The sequence below is a fragment of the Watersipora subatra genome, chromosome 6 (genome assembly GCF_963576615.1).
Source record: "Watersipora subatra chromosome 6, tzWatSuba1.1, whole genome shotgun sequence".
Lineage (NCBI taxonomy): Eukaryota > Metazoa > Bryozoa > Gymnolaemata > Cheilostomatida > Watersiporidae > Watersipora > Watersipora subatra.
The window spans coordinates 29,673,750-29,693,935 of record NC_088713.1 but is presented as its reverse complement, the minus strand read 5'-3'; the positions used below and the strand labels follow the sequence as shown (position 1 = coordinate 29,693,935).

Here is a 20,186-nt window from a genome sequence, read left to right as displayed (position 1 = left end):
TAAAATAATTAGTCACATTTATCTGTAGAATTTACTTCAAGTTAGGCAAGAAAAACTTTGCTCATGGCTGTTTAAATCCAAAATAACAATTCTGTCTTTTTGAACTTCTAAATGGCTAGATATGTGAGAAAGCTCTAAGGAAATAACATGTCTATTATTTATGTTCATAGAAGCGATAATTTAGTTAGATATTTTACAAAGTATTTTGCTTGCGAAATAATTTAAAACTTTGATAACAAAACATCTCATCTCAGATAATATGTAATTTGTCTGTTTGTTCTCTCTGTATTCTGAAACCAATGAGTTTGAACCAATTTGAACTTTGGGAGGGAACTTTTATTGGTTCTGAAATGATTTTAGACTTTTCCATCTCCTCTCCGAGTGGGAGATATTTTTTCACAATTTTCTTTTCTTTGCTGACTATATATACACTCACACGTATACAGTGTATACTGTATATACACTGTATATATATATATATATATATATACAGTCAAACATTGATAACTCACCCTCGGATAGCTCGAACACATGGTTAACTCGAACAATTTTTTTGGTCCGCTCCCACGTAATGATAAATTGCTTTAAATAACTCGACCTCAACTCTGTTAACTCGAACAGTTTTTTGCCCAACGGCTACCGAAACGGTTGTTATCGCTTTAGAAAATCACTTTATTCCAAGCCATCGAGGTAAACCTCAACTTTTCGTAGTTCCATAGGCTTCGTTATTGCCATCATTGGCAAAATATTTTTGTCAATGACTTTTCTAAAGGTTTGGTGAAATTTGATTTTTACCAAACATCCGCTTACCGATGGCCCTTCGGAAGCATAGAAAAGTGAGGCAACCTTCGCATAAACTTCAAGAAAAATTGGCAAAATTGATCGTGGTTAAAACGCTCAAAGAAAAAATATGTCTTTTCTTCTGAGCATTTCAACAGCGGATCAAGTTTTGCCGATTTTAATACTCTATAAAAGTGTCCCGGCAATAACATCACCTCAAACAACAGACCAATCTCAAGTGATAGAAAAATCTATACTTTTTGATAAATATTTTTTTTGACTTTACATTAGAAGCATTTAATTTGAAACAAGCCATTTATGCTTTTGATTTATATTATAGCTTGTATATGTACATATATCTACTAATAAATACATGGATTTGTGCCAGTGCTCTGATAACTCGAACGCTCTGATAACTCGAACACTTTCGCTCGGTCCCGTAAAGTTTGAGTTATCCATGTTTGACTGTATATATATATATATATATATATATATATATATATATATATATATATATATATATATATATGTATATATATATACACCTTTATTATGCATTCTGTAATCGTTTTTCATAAAAAAAATGTTTTACATCACAATAAAAAAATCAATCAAAATGAAGATTTTGCCATGTGCTGTCATAAATGCAAAAACAAACATTTAGCCTATAAAGAGAGAACTACCAAGTTATGTATACATCTTATCTCTTTACATCTGGGCATGTAAAGACAAATGTAGGCTTGGTGATGCCTTTGTACCTCACTCTAACTTATATTATACATATAGAGTTATAATATCTTAGTATATTTTCTTATCTCTCGTATGTTGTGACAGATATTTTCAAACTTTAATGTCATCAGTACTGGTGAACTTAGCGTTAGTTGCTAGTAGACATGCTGACATGTAGACTGAGCTGAAGGCACTTTAGAGATTCGTAAATAGAAGCTAAACTGCATCAAACTCTAGCAAAAAGCTGACTTGATCATTGGTCGAGTCACTATTACAATAGTTTCTGCTAAATTAAAACCTTGCATCAAAATTTAATTACCAAAAGTGACTACTTTCTCCCTACTCAAACAATTGTTAAGTGATTTCCATTGTTAATCCTGTATCATGTTATCGTCTGATGATTTGCAGGTGTGGCTCGCTCCACCAGTCCTGATCTCACTATGCTGCTGAACACTATTGTAATCGGATTCATTCTTTGTGTTTCCTGTGTTCTACCCAGCTTTGCAAATGTCATTCCATGCACCACAGAGTCCCCTGTAAGTTATAAGCCCTACTCATTCCCTAACCATTTTGGAAACTTTAAAATTGGCAATAATTTGACATAAGCAAGCAGTCAGCAATCCTTCATTAGGATTGGCTGACTTTACTACTTTGTTATATACATCAACATGATATTTGGTAGCTTACACATTAAAATCAACAAGATTCACTATCTGATAGCCTCAGCTCTTGCAGTGAAAGTTTAATACTTCTGATGTGGCTGCAATTCTGCTTTTAATTACCAAAACATTTCCAAACATTTCCTCTCCTCCAGTTAGCCAATGATACCCTCTTCCCCTTCTGTTAGCCAATCACAATCTCTCTTATCCTCTTTTTGGTTAATCTTAGACTGCTTCTATGCTTCCGTTAGCCAATCACAACGTTTCTTACCCTTCTGTTAGCCAATCATAACTTGTCTTACCCTTCTGTTAACCAATCATAATCTCTCTTACCCTTCTGTTAGCCAACCACAACCTCTTTTATCCTTTTTTTCAGGCAATCATTCTGTCTTACCCTTCTATTAGCCAATCATAACCTGCCTTATGCTTCTGTTAGGCAATCATAATCTCTCTTACTCTTTTTTTAGCCAATCACAAGCTGTCTTTTGCTTTATTGTCCCTGACTTAACTTGATAGCAGTGTAGTAGGAAAAATTATATTGTTGAGCAGGATTTGAGCAGATCTCAGGATTTACACCGTTTGTTTATATGTATCACTGGTTAGCTATGGCACTGGTTAGCTATGGCACTTGTTAGCTATGTCACTGGTTAGCTATGGCACTGGTTAGCTATGGCACTGGTTAGCTATGGCACTGGTTAGCTATGGCACTGGTTAGCTATGGCACTGGTTAGCTATGTCACTGGTTAGCTATGGCACCGGTTAGCTATGGCACCGATTAGCTATGGCACCGGTTAGCTATGGCACCGGTTAGCTATGGCACCGGTTAGCTATGGCACCGGTTAGCTATGGCACCGGTTAGCTATGGCACCGGTTAGCTATGGCACCGGTTAGCTATGGCACTGGTTAGCTATGGCACCGGTTATCTATGGCACCGGTTAGCTATGGCACCGGTTAGCTATGGCACCGGTTAGCTATGGCACTGTTCTTTTCTCTGTGTACTTAGATCCAATAATCATACCAAGAGTTGGTGTCAATGTAGGTGTCTTCTGCTTGGCTGCAAGTTGTTGATGACAGTTTTCGTTTTTTAGAAGACCATTTCATGCCTGGTTTCAGAAGACAAAGGTATGTTTTTAGCTCTATACAATCATAAGAATCATAGAATCTTATAGTTCTTGTTTGTTGTTCAGTACAGCCAAACCTCAAGATGTAAAGTCAATGCTGTGTTGAAACTCTTGTGTCTTAGAAAAAATCTTATTCTACGAATGCGTGTATTTTGTTTGATTTTGCTTCATGCTTGTTGAAAGCAATCTTTAGAAAATCAATAGAATTGAAAATATAGACATCAATGGCATGCTTACTTCACATCTTTGAAGGAGAATCCTCCAAAACAATTTAGGGTAATTCGAGTGGAGGAGTTGTCTCCCTAGTAATTCTCTTCGGTAGAGGCAACGTCCTCCCAGATGGCTCTTTCCTTTTTGTAAAGAATTTATAAAGCGAACCTTCTCTCTCTGTTTAAGAGCCTTCCTAAGGTTAAACGTATAAACATGCTGTTTCTGGAGCTGTTATGAAGGTTTCATTCCAATGCGCATTCTCTGATTTGGTCGAGAAGTGAATTTATGTTCCAGATCCGAGACGAACAAATCTCAAATATTTTGGTCGAAAACCGAGTTGGTCGAGAACCGAAGCGTTCGAGAACCGAAGTTCCACTGTATAATATTATATATAAATTATATAGTATTTTATATGTTTTTTACAGTTTTTATCTTTAGTCTTCACTTGATCATTAAATATGGGGTTCGAAAATTATCAACCATCTAGAATGGTCTCTTTAGTTAAACTGGTTGGAAGAGTCGATGGTCTTGACAAACATCTTTTGGCGCCTTTTTTCATTAACAGCCGATGAGTAGATGCTAACATCTTGCAGTGTTTTGCTATGGCTGTCTCAGCCAGCATTATCAACTCTTCCTTAGTCCATACAATAACAATTACTCATCTGTTCAGACAGAAGTTGGCACTGTGCTAAGGTTGCAATAGGTTACTAGCATACCTCTACCTGTCTTACTACCTCTAATTCCTCAACGTATAACTTAACGTTTCAGCAACTATTAGTATTTTTATTCATCCAGAGTAATTTCCAAGATATGCTTCCTGAGACATGCGTTTCTGTAAATCAGTACATGTGTGTGCATTGCTTTTTTCAAATAATTTGGTCTTATGTAGCTCGAAAAAGCCTCAATCCTTATTAGCATCTTCTGACCATTAAAGCATGTTATTTAACACATAATTAGCAATTATCATAAAGAAAATAGTAAAGGCTATTTGAAGAACGGAAAGCAGCAGACTGGTTCTGAAGATTAGACAAAAAAATTAAAAATGATTGAAAATGAAAACTACCAAGTTTTATAAAAAGCTTTTAGTGAAAGCAAGGCAGTTTTATTGGATTTGACAGCATGTCATTCTTTACTCAATAAATTAATTATTATGTGGAAACTTGATTGTTTAGACCTGTAATGAAAGTATGAATTTATACGATTTTACCAATTTTGTTACCCACAATTCATTCTCAAAACCTCGAAGTAGAAGTGAGTATTATAGGAGACACTGTGTGGGCAATAACTCGAGCAGTGCGTCTTTATTCATTTTCATCACTCCACTCCTTATTACTAACGACTGCAATCCCCGCACACCCTTTAAATAACTTTTTCAATTAAACCAAACAGACATATTCGGAATCTATAAATATTTTATGTAACTGGAAAATCATTCCAAGAAGAGTCTAATGTTTTCACACAGCAGCAACATATAAAACAACTTACTTAATGATGTTTTCATGTTTCTTTTCTGCTATTATCTGATCGAAACTAGTTCCTTGTTGGTTAGTGGAATGCACAGACTCATTTAAAGATTGATGTCATTACGCCATTTATTTTTCATGTATAAAAGAGAGGAAAATTCTGATTCACTTAGACAAGTTACTATGACAACAAATATACTTTCTTCATCTTCCCTATTGATTCTTGCACCCCTCTTAACAAAGCGCGCATTCTGGGGCACACCTAAGCATACCTAAGGGATGTGAGCACCCCTTAGAGGGGTGAACACTCCTAAGGGGTGTGAGCAATTCTGATCAGGAAGACTTGGACTAGGGTCTTTAGTCTACTTCTAGACTGGGGCCCTAATCTAGGGCATCAGTAATGTTGCCTTAGTCGACCTATTCTACTGATCAAGTTTTTATTAAGATTTCCTGAAGATCCCAGCCTCATTTCAAAGATAGTCGCAGGCCATCCCTCCTAGAAGTTCAATTGACATAAAATAAATATTGTTGATCTTTTGAATTAAGTCAATGTTATCATGATGAGTCGCTCCTATTATGATTGCCATCAGTAGGCTGCTGGTGTATGGTTAAACAATCACTGTTGACGAATGGCGTCAGACCACCTAGGCAATGTCGAAATGTTAATATAGGGTGAATGCGCAATATTTGTTTTATCTGATATTCTTCGCTGCTATAAGGAAGTTCTTTTTACTCTTGTTCCTAATGTCTACCACCCATTTTTATTTTACTGTACGTACAAGGTTAAAAAAAACTCCTTCCCAAATAAAGTTCTCCTACTTTCTGCAGTTCTAAGATATAAATGTATAAAACCCTAAATTACAAATGTGCTGGTATGCTGGCAGTCCTGTGCGCCATGAGAGGTTGTCAAGTGTAATAAGTAGCCTAACTACTATTCCTAGATATAGCAAGATGATTTAGTAGTGCAGTAGTAGCATGCTTGGCTTTGAATCCGAATATCCAGGTTTGATTCCTATTTGGTGTAATATTTTTTCTTAAGGCTCCTTGCGTGGCCTTGGACAGACAGGGCCCTTGTTATAGTAAAGACTTTTTGAATGCCTGGCATTGCATGGGTAATAAAACATTCACCCAATAACTTTAAGAAACTTAGCTAGTGACTTTAACTAGTCTAAATTGTCACTATAAAAATAGTTGTATAACAAAAACCAATTATTAATTGGTACAACCGGTGTAGTGGATATTACGCCTGTTTGGTGAACTGGAGGTTCCGAGTTCAAGTCTTGTGGCAAGTGGAATTTGCGTTCTCAAAACTATCACTATCTAAAAACATCTGAAACACTAAGATGATATCAAATCAGGAAGTGACTTGATATTGTCGTGATTTGATTTGATAATTGTCGTGTTTACATTCTCGTCGTTTTACATCAGACTTTTTCCAACAGTATGTTTTCATCGTGTGGAGTTGGAATTGTTCGCATGTTGAGTTACTGTGTGAATGAGTATTTTATTGGGTTTCGGCATGTTGTGAATTGACTGGCGACTTCGTCAAGGTACTTCATAAACACAATTAAGGAACTTTGCGTCCGAGGTCATAGTGAGGTCATAGCGATGAACTCCTGTCTCGCTTAGTAGCACGCTTTTGAAATAGGGACTAAAAAGTGGAAACATTGTTTAAAATAGACCAACCTGCGTGACATGTTCTCACGCATTCACAAGTGCCGTTTCAGATTCATTCGCGAGTGTCATTTTCATCTTTTCCCAATATATATTAAACAGTTGATGAAAATTTGGCAGTAACAAAACTCGCTTGGCTTGTGGGTTTTTGCCCATTCAATCTTTCAGATTGCACCAACTTGCAGTCATGAAAACAGTGAATATAGGAATACATGTTTTCAAGTCAGCAGCCGTGTTGATCGCTTTTCAAGTCTTGTTGTGAAAGCCTCCCACATAGCAAAAATATGGCAACTTTCCAAGATTGCTAATTATTATACCACAGAGTGCCAGGGTATCTAGTCTATCACTAATCTCAATACCTGTCCTAGCTTTATAACTAAAATTGATCGACTAGCAATGACTTGTTTGCTGGTCATTATGTGAGCATAGATATGGAAGTTCTATCAGTTGTTACAGGCAGTCCTCGTGTTTTGATTTCCTTCAGCAGCTGCTGCTTTTAGCTATTATAGTGAGGGTTTAATACCCTTAATCTACATACAAACCAGTCAGCTATGTGGGCAGTGGTTATGTGGAATAGCATGACTCTCAAGTTTTCTTAGAGGCGTGAATGCACTAGGTTATTTTACCTCGGGCATCATGAGGAACACAGAGATTTCGCTGGCGTGTACCCAAACACATGGACGGTTCACCAGCGAGCGATTACGCGGGCACCTCGCAAACAGCCAATAAAATTCCGTTTCATCAGTTTCTTCGGAGTGGTTAGTGAATTTAAATAGAGATGGTGCCTTCTAAACAACGACGCAAACAATTTCTGCTTTTGTTCACCCTGTCTCTCACTTTCATGAATTGCACACTGCAAAAAGCTTAAAAAATGGTTCTTATATTTTCAATGATTTTTCTATACAATTTATTTCATAATAGCTTTTAATATTATATATAAATACTTACCATTCTCAAGATGGTCACCATGCGTAAGGATTGACACCCAGATGTTGGCTTTTAGCTGCGTATCTCTGCAATTCTTGTGTAATTCTCCTACAGGACTGGGTGTGCTCTTACTAAATATATGAACAATTCAGTGTTTATTTTGATGATGTTTTAATCGTAACAAAATAACAAATTGTTGTTGCTGTATGTTGATAAACATTGACTTGAAAAAATTGGCAGCATTGCATGCATTGAGCATTACATTCTGGGAAAAACAATCAGTCAAAATACACCTCTCATGCAACAAAGTTCTGATAGAGCAAGTTTAGCGTTATCGCTTTAATTTATATATATTTTTATATATATAATATAGTAACATAATAATAACTACAAGTGTATTTAAGGTGAATATATTTTACATTCTGGAAAGGTGATAATAAACTCACTATACTTACGGAATTCTGAAAACTTCTTGCAATAAATTTACCAAAACTCTGACATGTTCAAAACCGACCACAAGGAATGAAATCAAATTAATTTTGATAGGCTACATTTTGAAGTCAAAGCCACAGCTCTAGTTGCATATGTACATGTATTTACTGTATTCATTATACAATAGTATAATGACTAGCAACATGGAGAAGGAAAGACAAGCCAATAGGTTCATAGGTCCTGGTATATTTTGTGTAAACCTTTGGTTATGGGCTGTAACTATATTGACTAGCTCTAAAGAGGTAGTCAATGTAAATGCAAGGCTAATGAGTATAAGGGTATTTCCCTTCACAGAGAACGTATAAGAGGAACTATTTCTGTTATTCCAATTATATATCAATACATGAATAATTCATGTTTAATCAGCACATGAATAGAATCAGTTTCCTTTGAATCATATTTCTCCGTGTAAAAATAGTTTCTATAGTCGATAACACTCTAACTCCTCGGCTCTCCATTCTCTTTAGTTATTTGTTTAGCAGGTTACAAGAGTTTACTTCCTGCTTTGAGATAAGGAGTTTGTCTTTTGTTTTTCTTGCTGCTTGCTATTAATGGTCTGATTCTGCTGTCAGTATAATCTTTTGATACTTTCAGGCCTTGACGTAATAGTTGATCCATTCTAATGTTTGCTTCGTATGTCCAAACTGACCTATGTCAAACTAATATTCGTAAAAGTATATATTGTAACCGGTTTAATTTTTTCAGCAGCTCAAAAATACAGTGATAAATATATATAATATTTATATATATGTATACATTCAAATGTATGTTATATATTATTTAAAATAAATGCTTTATTCAAAACTGTCTAGTAACTGAATATAAAGTCCCAGATGATATTGTATGTTTAACTAATCTAATACGTTGCAATTAGTAAAAAAAATTCTATTTGAATTGAAATGTTAGTAAGAAAGGGTTTCTACTGCGGTCATGTTGTTGCTAAAAAGTTTTTATCACTACCACACTGTCGTATGTCAGAATTTACCATATTAAAACAATCAGTTGTTCAGAATGTATGTCGTGTGTTGAAAGGTCCATATGTAGAGATAATTTGAAGTCAATGTTTGACTGTACTTGGCTGGATTAAGAAAAAACGTCACTACCAGTTCTTATGAATACTAGTACACTGGCAGTCCCGCACTCGGTGAGATATCATCATGTGTAATCAGTATCCACAACTATGCTGATACTAGCCAAATACCTGGCGTTGCATGGGTATTAAACAGCTTATAAACAGTGGCAAGTAATGTAGTTGCCATTGGCTAAAAGGAGTAAGCTAGTATCCACAGTACTAAACTTACTAATAAAAACCATGAGAGCAAGCCTTGGTGATGTTGGCATAAAGCAGAGTTGCTATGCGTATTTTAACCTAGATAATGACTCATATCACCCCTTGAACCCATTCCATCCTGTGTAGCTTAATAGGTTAGTATGTTGCTTTGTGAAAGAAAGGTTCCGAGATCAAGTAGTCTGCCATACATATTTTACATCGCTAGATTTTTCCTGCTATAGCTGGACAGACACCGAACGACGAATGACTACAGGCGACGACAAACTTTGAGATTTATATAGACACAGCAAGGTAGTCAGGTGGTGCAGATGGTGGTGTGCCTGACTACTAAGCTGAATATCAGAGAATGATTCCTGGGTGATGCTTTTTTCTAACATCTGAGCGCGCTTTGGACAGATGAATAGACGGACACTGATCTTATTATAGTAAAGATTTTAAACACTGGATTGTTTCCTATTTCGCATCGCTAGCAATGCGCCATTTTGATATGGTTTACACTGTTATGTTGCATGTTCACAAGTGTTCTGTAAACAGAGATAAGGTAACTGATCCTACAAGTGGGTTGTCTATGTATGAAGGAAAGACGGTAGCATAGCTAAGGTTTACACGGAGTAGGAGCTGTACTACTAACAGTAGTAGTAGCTATAGTGTCAGGTCTGTATTCCCTGGTTGCAAGTTGGGGCTGCAAATGTTGGGCGACTAGTTATGAACATGGGGTTTTGGGGGCCGTGTAAGCCCCAAGTAGGTTCGGGGCAGCGCCCCGAAGCTCTGTACCTTTTAAGCATCAACAGCCCTTAAAGTATGCATAATTTATGCAATTAATTGTAAGTATCAAAATCTACATAAACATATTCTTTATGGTTTATGGTAGGCAAAACTTTTTCTTTATTCAACGAACGATATAAAACTCATGACACTACAGATTTCTATAAGGGACATTGAAAGAACAAGAGCTGTTACTTTTATATTGCAATAGCTCTTGTTCTGTCAATGTATCCATGGCAGAAATCTTTCACAACTGATTCTATATCGATTTCAACATCTTTATATATGTAATATTAGAAGAATATTTAGACGAGCCCGCCGCATAGTGTTCCTCATCGATGTTTGGATTTGCTCCAATGCAGAAAAGGATCTCTCACTCACTGCCTGCATTAGTGGCATTCACTAGATTAGTGAACCTCTCCACTTCATCGCTAGTTGCGATAGAGCGCCACGTTGCGCTAGAGCGCCACGTTGCGCTAGAGCGCCACGTTGCGCTAGAGCGGTTAGTTGCAAGTAAATTAGTTGTTGGAAATTCCATGTGAATGAGCTTAGACTGCAATTCTTATTAATTAGCCGCCGAAAATCACTAAAAAGTTGGACCCCAGGGAATACGGTCCTGTATAGTGTGCAGAGCGGTTGCTGTAGTAGGAAGAGATATATCTGATGTCTACGGTTACGCGTAGCTGTTGCAGTTACATCTGATCTTTCATAGATCTACCTGTCAATTAGTTTGGTGCTGGTCACCCCATCTATGTATCCTTTTCAACTTAAAACAGATAAGTTTCACCCTGCAAATGACAAATTTGTTTTGGGGGTTATCAGCTCTTACAATTCAATATTTTTCTCATACAACTAATACATTAGCCCTCTAACTGGCTTTGAAAAATGTTTTAACAGTCACTGCGACTCTGCGTTGTAAAAAACATGGCTATATTTTTTTTTATTTGCGCTACCTCAGCTTCCTCATCCAGTATCAATATACTGGTATAGAGTTAATAGCGCTCTGAGTTGTTTAAACAAAGTGCCATGTGACCTCTTCTGTTTTTGCCAACAAGGAGTATTAGTAATTAATTTGACAGGTGATACAAGCCTGATATTCGGTGTACGTAATCATAGAAAGGCATTTCTGAATGCTTTTCTTCAAACTATTTCAAACAAAGTACTATTGAGGAACAAAAACTTTTTCGTGTACCAAATAACTGTAATGTGAATTTTGTTGCAAGTCAACCTTTAAAGGTTGACTTGCAACAAAATTCACTTTACAGTTATTTGGTATCAAAAGATTCACCATGTCTTACTCTGTTGTGTTGTAGGTGCCAAATATGTGGAAATGTGATTACAAGCTCTTAAAAGCTCAAAAATGAAAAGCCGCTGTAGATTGGAATCTCTTTATTTCTCTGACGTAGTCATGAAATTTGGTTATCGTCTTGTCACGTGATGTTCTCTCGTGAATTGAAAGGCCAATAAAAAGCTTAATATAAAACTTATCGTAGCACTAGTTTATGACAAATACTTCGGGTTTTACCGAAGACCCCATATCAAATATAGATGCTCGCTACTGTGCAGTTTTGTTTCGGTTTGGTCTAATCGGCAGGTCGTAATCTGATCATGTGAACCGATACTTCGCAAATAATTTCTGCAGCACTTTTCGATTATCACAGGTGACCAACAGGCTCGTCACGATTATCAGACAATGATATGTATTCCTTCGAGGTAAGGTTAAAAAATTAAACGAATTTTTTCGGTAAGTTATAAGATATCAGTGCTAAAAGTGACAGCATTTAAAATGACGATAAAACAGACGCGTAAGAACAATAGACATAGTTTTATCAAATGCGTGAAGTATATTTGTGAAATATTTCGACGAATAAGGTTGCATGAAAGTGTAAACAGAAACCATCTAACACAGCTACGTCACATTTGAGCCGTTTTGGTAAAAGAATCCAAACTACGGCGGTCTCGTGTGGCTGCGATTAACTGTTCGTTTTTTAGCTTTTAAGAGCTTGTAATTACATTCCCACATTCTTGGCACCTACAACACAACAGAGTAAGACATGGTGAATCTTTTCATATCAAATAACTGTAATGTGAATTTTGTTGCAAGTCAACCTTCAAGGTTCAGCTGTTTTTTTGTTTCACGCAAAGCTCTTAACGCAACCCCTTGCTAGCGGGAGGGGGGGGGGGGCGAGTCTAGGGGCTAGGTAGGCTTCTTTTTGAACAAAATAGTGATGTAACCTTGGCAGGCAGGCACCAGCTAATAATGTCATACTGGTTAGCATTCTTATCAGCAAATGCTTAGCAACCATGTTTTTTCAGAGCTTATGATAAAATGACGTCCTACTATGGTCAGGCAATCTTTTCAATTATTTGTAGACATTGCACTTGGAAGATAATTTTTATGGAGTTGTTTTTCCTTCAAATATATCGCTAAATTTATGGAGTCGTTATTTTTTTGATTACATCACAAACTATTATAAATTTGGAAAAGATAGGATTAAAAAGGGCATTGGTACCAAACCATTTTTGATGTCTTTTTTGTAAAAATGTGTGATATCACTGTTTTATCTATTGTTGTCTCATTAAAAATAAGCTACTTATAACCAACTTATGCTAGTCCCTCCTTATCAGAACATTTTATTACCCTTAACATTGTGGACTATCATTTCGTAGTTTTTAGTGGACAACTACGAAATAAGTTCCAGAAAGAGTTATTGAATGCTTTGCTGTTGCTGTCCTGTGTCCTTTGATTGTTTGGTAAACTCATCAGTCTGCCTCCTTTGCAGATCAGTGCTCTGGTCAAAGTAATATCAGAATAGAAAGGAGTGTATTCTCTAAAGTCATCAATCACACTGGCCTTGTGTTCAAGAGCCCTGGTAATGACTTCAACAGCGTGACAATCTCATGGAACGCTCCATCCCCTAAAGGTAGGCTGGAAAGTGCCCAGGTAACTTCCTCAGGCAAATAGTCAGGCTGAAGAGAGTACACTATAATAAGTGGATTTATGTCATGAATCGAGACCCAGTGGTCCAGCGTGTCTGACCTGCAAACCACAGGTTGGGGGTTCAATACTCATGAAAGGAACTTGGTGGTGACAGGAATGACATCCAACTTAGTAAAAACACTGCAATTGGGCATGTCTTCAGTAGTCCAGGGTATGTCTTCAGTTGTCCAGGGTTCACTGTTGACAGTTTGAACTATTGAAGTCATTTGTGGAAGTCTTTTATCTTAGCGTTATACTGTGACCAAGTTTTATCGATTTTAATCTTGAAACAATTATGAGAAAAAAATGTCTTTACTTTCTAACAAAATCTTGTAAAATTTGACAAGAGTTTTAATTATTTGAATCTGCCAATAAAATGAAATATCATAAATTTTAATTTTTTGTGAGATGGCTTGATCCTTCCTATGGTTGAATCTAAAACACTGACAGAGAGCGCTAGGTAACAATTACTGACCTTTGAGAACAGTTATTTCATGTGATACTCATTTCATGTTAGTATTGTGTAGAAGGTCATAGGGTCGTGTCAGTAATGTGTAAAAGGTCATAAGGTCACATATCATTTCAGTATTGTATAGAAGGCTATAGAGTTGTAATGTGTAAAAGGTCATAAGGTCATTTATGATAATAGTGTTAGGTGGACAGCCTGAAGAGGATATCACAATTGTCTCCATAGCTAACATTATAAGATAGGATCTCACCCTGCATTATTATTAGTTTTATTAGTATAGCTGTATTTATTTTCTTTCAGATTTGAATGACACAGACGGATATATGCTGAAATTCTACCGTCACTTGGATGGCAGGGTAAGTACAGGTGCCAATATCAGTAAATTTATCTTTCATTGATTGTAAATAGAGGCTTGTTTGTAATTTGCTATTGGTCACTTGAGCTGGGTTTTTCTGCCGATTGGTCACCTTTCAATTGGTTCCTCAGTCAATTGGTCACCTTCAATTGGTTCCTCTGCCGATTGGTCACTTTAAGTTGTTTCCTCAGTCAATTTGTCACCTTAAATTGGTTCCTATGTCAATTTTTAAGTATTGCTGGTGGTTTCCATCTCAAGGTATTAGCCTGCACAGGTATTTATAAGTCACTCAAATCATGCCATGCAATACCTTTCGATATTGCAAAATCACAGAAAAACTTATAAATTTCCAAATCATGGACTATCTTGAACGCAATAACATTCTAGACTCTAATCAATTTGGTTTTAGAAAAGGTATTGGAACAAGAGATGCAATTATTTCCTTTACAAACAAAACATTCCAAGCTTTTAACAAGGGAAATTGTGTTCTTGGTATATTTATAGATTTCAGCAAAGCATTTGATACCATTGACCATGATATATTGTTATTAAAATTGAAGTCTATTGGTTTCAAATTAACAGCTATTAAATGGATAGAAAACTACTTAAAAGATCGAAGTCAAAGAACAAAAATAAATACTACCCTTTCAACACCACAAACTATAAAATGTGGTGTTCCTCAAGGATCTGTATTGGGTTCAACTTTGTTTCTAATATATATTAATGACTTAGCATGTCAATTAAAAGTACTTTCACCAATATTGTATGCAGATGATACTAATCTTTTTTTTGAATCCAAAGACCTTCACAAGCAAATACATTCGATAAATGAAGACTTAAAAATCCTTCAGAGTTGGTGCAACCAAAATAAACTAACAATTAATTTCAACAAAACTTGCTACATTTTATTTAAAAACCCACAGAACTCGTACCGCTTTAATGAACAATCCCTACTAATTAATGGTCATCCAATAAATAAATCTGACAATATAAAATTTTTGGGAGTACTTATTGACCCTCAGCTGAATTGGAGCAATCATATATCCAAACTGTTAAAAGACTTTAGGCCTTATGCTGGGTTGTTTTTTCGATTGTCTCAGTACCTCTCTAAGGATGTTTTGCTAATTCTGTACAATTCCTTCATCAATTCCAAACTCTCGTATTGTGTTGAGGCATGGGGAAATGCTCCAGACTGCTACTTAAACAAAATTAAAGTTTTTCAAAACCGTTTACTCAGAATAATTAACAAGAAAGCTTATGACTTTTCAGCTAATCCGCTATTCAACCTAAATAGAATTTTAACTATTAAAAAGTTATACAAATACAAAGTACTAATAAAAGCACACAACACATTTTACGAAACAAACAATAACATGACGATAACACATTTAACTACTCGTCAAACACACATAAACCTAAAAATACCATTGTTTAAATCAAAAGCTGGTCGATGTTGTTTGGATTATCAGGAGTCATTGCTATGGAATATACTACCGGTTACACTGCATAAAATTGTAAATGCTAATTCTTTCAAAAATGAACTGAAGCGCCACCTCAGACAACCAGACGACTAAACCAACTAGACATACTTCTGCTGACTCTACTTTCAGGTTCCGCGCCTTGATTAGCCTTGCTATTGCGCACAGGGACCTCATCATCACCTTCCCTGGAGTGACATTTTTCTTCTATTTCTCTTGTCTTTTTATACTGTTAGAAACACTCTTCATGTTATTTTTTGTGGTTATATTATAGATGAAAATAAACACACAAAAAAACAAAATACCACCTTTATTTTGTCCATTCAGCCATTAGAGTTGACACTTTACTAAATAAAGTTAATTTTGACAAGCTAGGTCTCCATTTTGTAATAATTTTTACTGTAGTAAAATATGATTAATACTAATAAAGCGCACTGCCATTTTCATATGACGATAACAGCCTATTTACATATGGATGGAAATATTCTCACTTTTAGCTCTAACGAAGCTTGCTAGTATAAATTAAAATATTTTGGTTTGTACCAGTGACTTGTACTCTGTTAATATCTGGAGTTGCTGACTTTGTGCGTCTTTACGTATGGTTTCTGATTGGTGTTTTTGGTAGGCTATGGTCAGCATTACTGTTGTAGTCAATGTTTCTGGTATGGTCAGTGCTTCTATTATGATAAGTGTATTCGCTATGGATGATGTTTTTGGTAATTTTGATCTGGTCTAGTATGGTTTAGTATGGCTAGTGTTTTTAGTATGGTCAGTGGTTTTAGTATGGTCAGTGTTTCTGGTATAGTTGGTGTTTCTAGTATCGCTGATGTTCCTGGTTTGGTCGATGTTTCTGGTATGATCGTTTATTCCGGTATGATCTCTGATTTAGTAGGTCAGTGCTTTTGCTATGGTTGGGGAACTTTTGGCTCCAGTGCCATGAAAGTGCCAAATGTATTTTTTAATTTGGTTGAAGTTTTGATACATTGTTGTCGGAGGTCAAGCTCTCACTGTAGATTCTGCAGTAATAGACATTATGGAAGCGGCTATTGTATCTACTTTACTACAGTGGACATCCCGGTTACAGCGTACCTGTCTTATGGTTGTTTCCTCTTACGATGTGGAACATGTAAGGTCCTGAAGAATGCCATAACGAGGGGTTTAATGCTGTAACCCCCTCATTACATAATATTTTTCGCCATACAACATAATAAAAATGTCTCACAGTTTGCACTGCGTACGTTCGAGTCGGGAAGATGTTGATTTGCTATTTGCTGAAATCCCTCCCACAACACCTGAAAAAGATACAATGCTCTCTCTCTCATTTCAGTATTATTCGTGCTTTGTAAAGGCTTGATTGTGCGTGATTGAAATGATATTGAATTTTTTTTACATTATGGTGTTTAATATAATATTTACTAGAGATTTTAGGTTATTAAGTTAGGTTAATATACTAATTTGTTACTAATTTTTAATATTTATAGTATATGTTTATAAAATTTTGATGTTTTTTACCGGGAGATGGGAGTGTTTGCATCAAATTGTTGCTATCGGGGTCTCCACCCCTCTATATAACATTCACGCCTTACGATTCCAACACCAAAATTAATATCTTATGATGAGGCCCTCTGTATTTTTGTTTTGATCAGAATGACCGTCAGACACCGGGTTGCATTGTCGACCAACTTACTTATTTTACAGAGCCTTGAGTTGTGTCGGGTGCTCAACGTGACCAGTAACGAGAGCAGCGTCAATGTCTCGGATGCTGCTGTTACTTTCAACTATACTATCGAAGAAATTGCATCCGGTGATGATGTTCTCTATAGCTACGAGATCTACACACTTCCCTTGACCTCTCCGGAACCTTCTAGGTTTTCTAGTGACTACATTCAGTCATTGTCAACCGTAACAGGTAAATATAGTTCAGTGTCTTCAGATGATTTGCAGCTCTGGTTTGTGAAAACAGATTTTTTGTTTGGTTTAATGCTGTTGAGAGCATATTGAGAAGTTTGATGCTAAGTTGTATGTTTGATCACTCCAAATCAATTTGACTTACAGCCTATTTAGCTATTCCCCTTTGAGAGACGGATATTTTAGCCTCATTTTACCTGCCCAAACTGTATAAAAACCACCTTTGACTGCTGCTCTGACCTACAGTCGACCTTCACAAACTGTATTTCCACGGGTTTCATTTCCAAGTCATAAAATTTCTGTATTCTCCTCAGATCCTCGGAAATGAGATTGGTAATTAACCTCACAGTAACCCATGTGACCTGCATAGATATGTGACAACAGGTTTGTAGAGTTGTCCTACCAAAAAATATGCATATGAGTAGAAAAGCGTTTCGTAGGCCAGAAAGAGTGCTCTTTTAGCTACACAATGAAACCAAATCTGATTAGTTTACAGTAAGTCATCTGACCAGAGGCTATTTCTTTTAGTTTCCTCTAAAAAGTTTTCCTTTTAAAATAACTCTATTGTTAAATATAAGTGTAAATTGAAATGAAACGTTGAATATATTCTTTAATTTTCAGTTTGAGTACTGTAGAGTTAACATTACTAACTAGTAGCTGACCGTATGTTTGTCATATGGTCAGCCATATGTAAGATACTCAAGAGTAGAGAAGAACAAAGTACATTCTTGACAAGGAGTTTCTATCACGTATATTTGGCAGAGATGTTTAGTAACATCAATAACAGACACAATAAGAGACAAGAGAAGACAATAACAGATGCAATAATAATAAGAACAATAAAAGAATCATCAATAAAGATTCGGAAGTCTTGACTTTGAATTCTATAAATAAATTTTGATAGATTATAAAACTTTGTTTGATTTGCTTTTGTTATTTTTATCCTTGTTTTTAATTTGTTTATTATATATTTCTCTCACGGTATATTTTATTGATACATGAGAAATTGTTGTTGGATTCGTTTATCATATTTAGTTTGATTTATTTGTTTGTTGTGTTTGTTTGTCATATTTATAGTTTGATTTATTTGTTTGTTGCATTTATTTATCATATTTATAGTTTGATTTATTTGTTTGTTGTATTTGTTTATCATTTGGGTTCTCTAGTCTTTGATGGCTACTAGTGACAAAATATCGTTTAATAGTGATCGTTTAACTGACTAGTGTGATGAATGATCATGATGACATTCATTACATTGGCTAGAATACTCAAAGAGCTTGGGGTCATTAACTAGCACAGTTGATGTAAACTAACTATTATTAAGCTGGTTTCAAATGCACTATTGTTTTAGTAAAGATTTAGATTACTAGCTTACTAGGTAAGTTTCTCAAGTTCATTGGGTAATTATTTTATTACCTGTCCAATGGCCGGCATTCAGCTAGTATAAGTATATTTCATGTATAGACATTTTAGTAAACATAGTAGCTGTAGCCCTTGTTGCGCTCATGCCGCTTGTTTCCATGCACGTTTATCTCGTATCGTAATCAATTTCATGTTTCAGCTCCTCCGCAAATTCATGATGAGGAAGCCATGAAGTTAACAGCGTCAAATGCTATACCTTCAGCTAGTATAAGTATATTTCATGTATCCTTCGTTTTTTCGTGACAACATTTTATCGTTGTCGGCCATCTTTATAGGCAATTTTATCGTTAAAAACACGAAGCTTTTGCAATGATAATTTGAAAACGATGTTTTTGTTTGCAATTTTTTATTATAGTATCAAAACAACACCTAAAAGTACTAGTAAATAAAATAAAAATGATCGTTTTCTACAAATATGGCGGCTTTTTCGTGAACGAGCGCATGTGCAAACGACTTTATGACGTCAAAAAAAACGATGGATAGGTTGTTAGACATTTTAGTATTTACATAGCTGTAGTCCTTGCTGTGCTCATGCAGCTTGTTTTCATGCATGATTTTGTTTTTCATGCATGCATTTCATCACATTGTAACCTTTTTCGTGTTTCAGCTTCTCCGCAGATTTATGATGAGAAGGCAATGAACTTAACAGCATCAAATCCAATACCTTATCGTATTATTGGACGCTTCAGGAGGGCCAGTCACTATCCCACCCTCAGCGAGGATAATAAATTCAGTCACTACAGGGTGCTACTCATGAACCCTGAGACTGGGTCAATTATTAGAGACTTTATGAATAAATCATGGATATCAGCTGATAACATTTTAGTAAGTGATTAGAACAGGCTCTCTTTATATTTCCATTCCATGGTTATTTTGCAAGTTTGCGTCATTTAAGTTTGTGTAACTCAAAGTGCGCACATAGGGCTGTTTGGTGCGCACTTAGTGCAAATCCAAAACTGCATCACCCGTACAATGGAAGCCAAGGATAGGTGTGGAAACCATACATCCTACAGACTCTGCAATCCTTACCATATCAAGATGGTCAGAGTATCGAGTTATCTAGGTGGCAAGTTGTTGATTAGCCCTTTCATTGTCCATTCATTGTGATTCCTTGTCCATGACCAAAGTTCGATCTTGTAAGTGATGATCTTGGCTCCTTTTCACTTTGATGTACATCAAAGTACTAACTGTAACAGTCATAAAAACAGTGTGTTAAGATCAGTAGCAAAAATTGTGTCAAGGTCGGGAGCAAGATATATGGCAAGGCTATGCTGCTGCCAGGAGTTCGCATGTCGATATTGAAGATGTTTTGCGTCAACTTTTAGTTGATTTTAAAAGAAAGCGTTTTTTTCTATCAATTGATAAATTTTTTGTTGTGTTAGGCGATCTCATTGTCAAGATATTTGAAGGTTAAAATCGAAAAGAATTGATTGCGGTAAAAACGCTGAGGCCAAAAATCATGC

The 20,186-nt window shown here is 35.9% G+C and overlaps 1 protein-coding gene across 1 annotated transcript in view; it reads left to right on the top strand.

The window, feature by feature from the left end:
* The window catches only part of LOC137397953 (uncharacterized), a 44,008-nt gene that overhangs the window by 5,650 nt on the left and 18,172 nt on the right, over window positions 1–20,186 (top strand). The window contains exons 2-7 of the mRNA XM_068084047.1: window positions 1,918–2,045; window positions 3,257–3,290; window positions 12,895–13,035; window positions 13,861–13,916; window positions 17,092–17,302; window positions 19,331–19,548. Of these exons, the coding sequence (XP_067940148.1) occupies window positions 1,950–2,045; window positions 3,257–3,290; window positions 12,895–13,035; window positions 13,861–13,916; window positions 17,092–17,302; window positions 19,331–19,548 (756 nt within the window). The 5' untranslated portion in view covers window positions 1,918–1,949. The remainder of the gene's footprint in view (window positions 1–1,917; window positions 2,046–3,256; window positions 3,291–12,894; window positions 13,036–13,860; window positions 13,917–17,091; window positions 17,303–19,330; window positions 19,549–20,186) is intronic.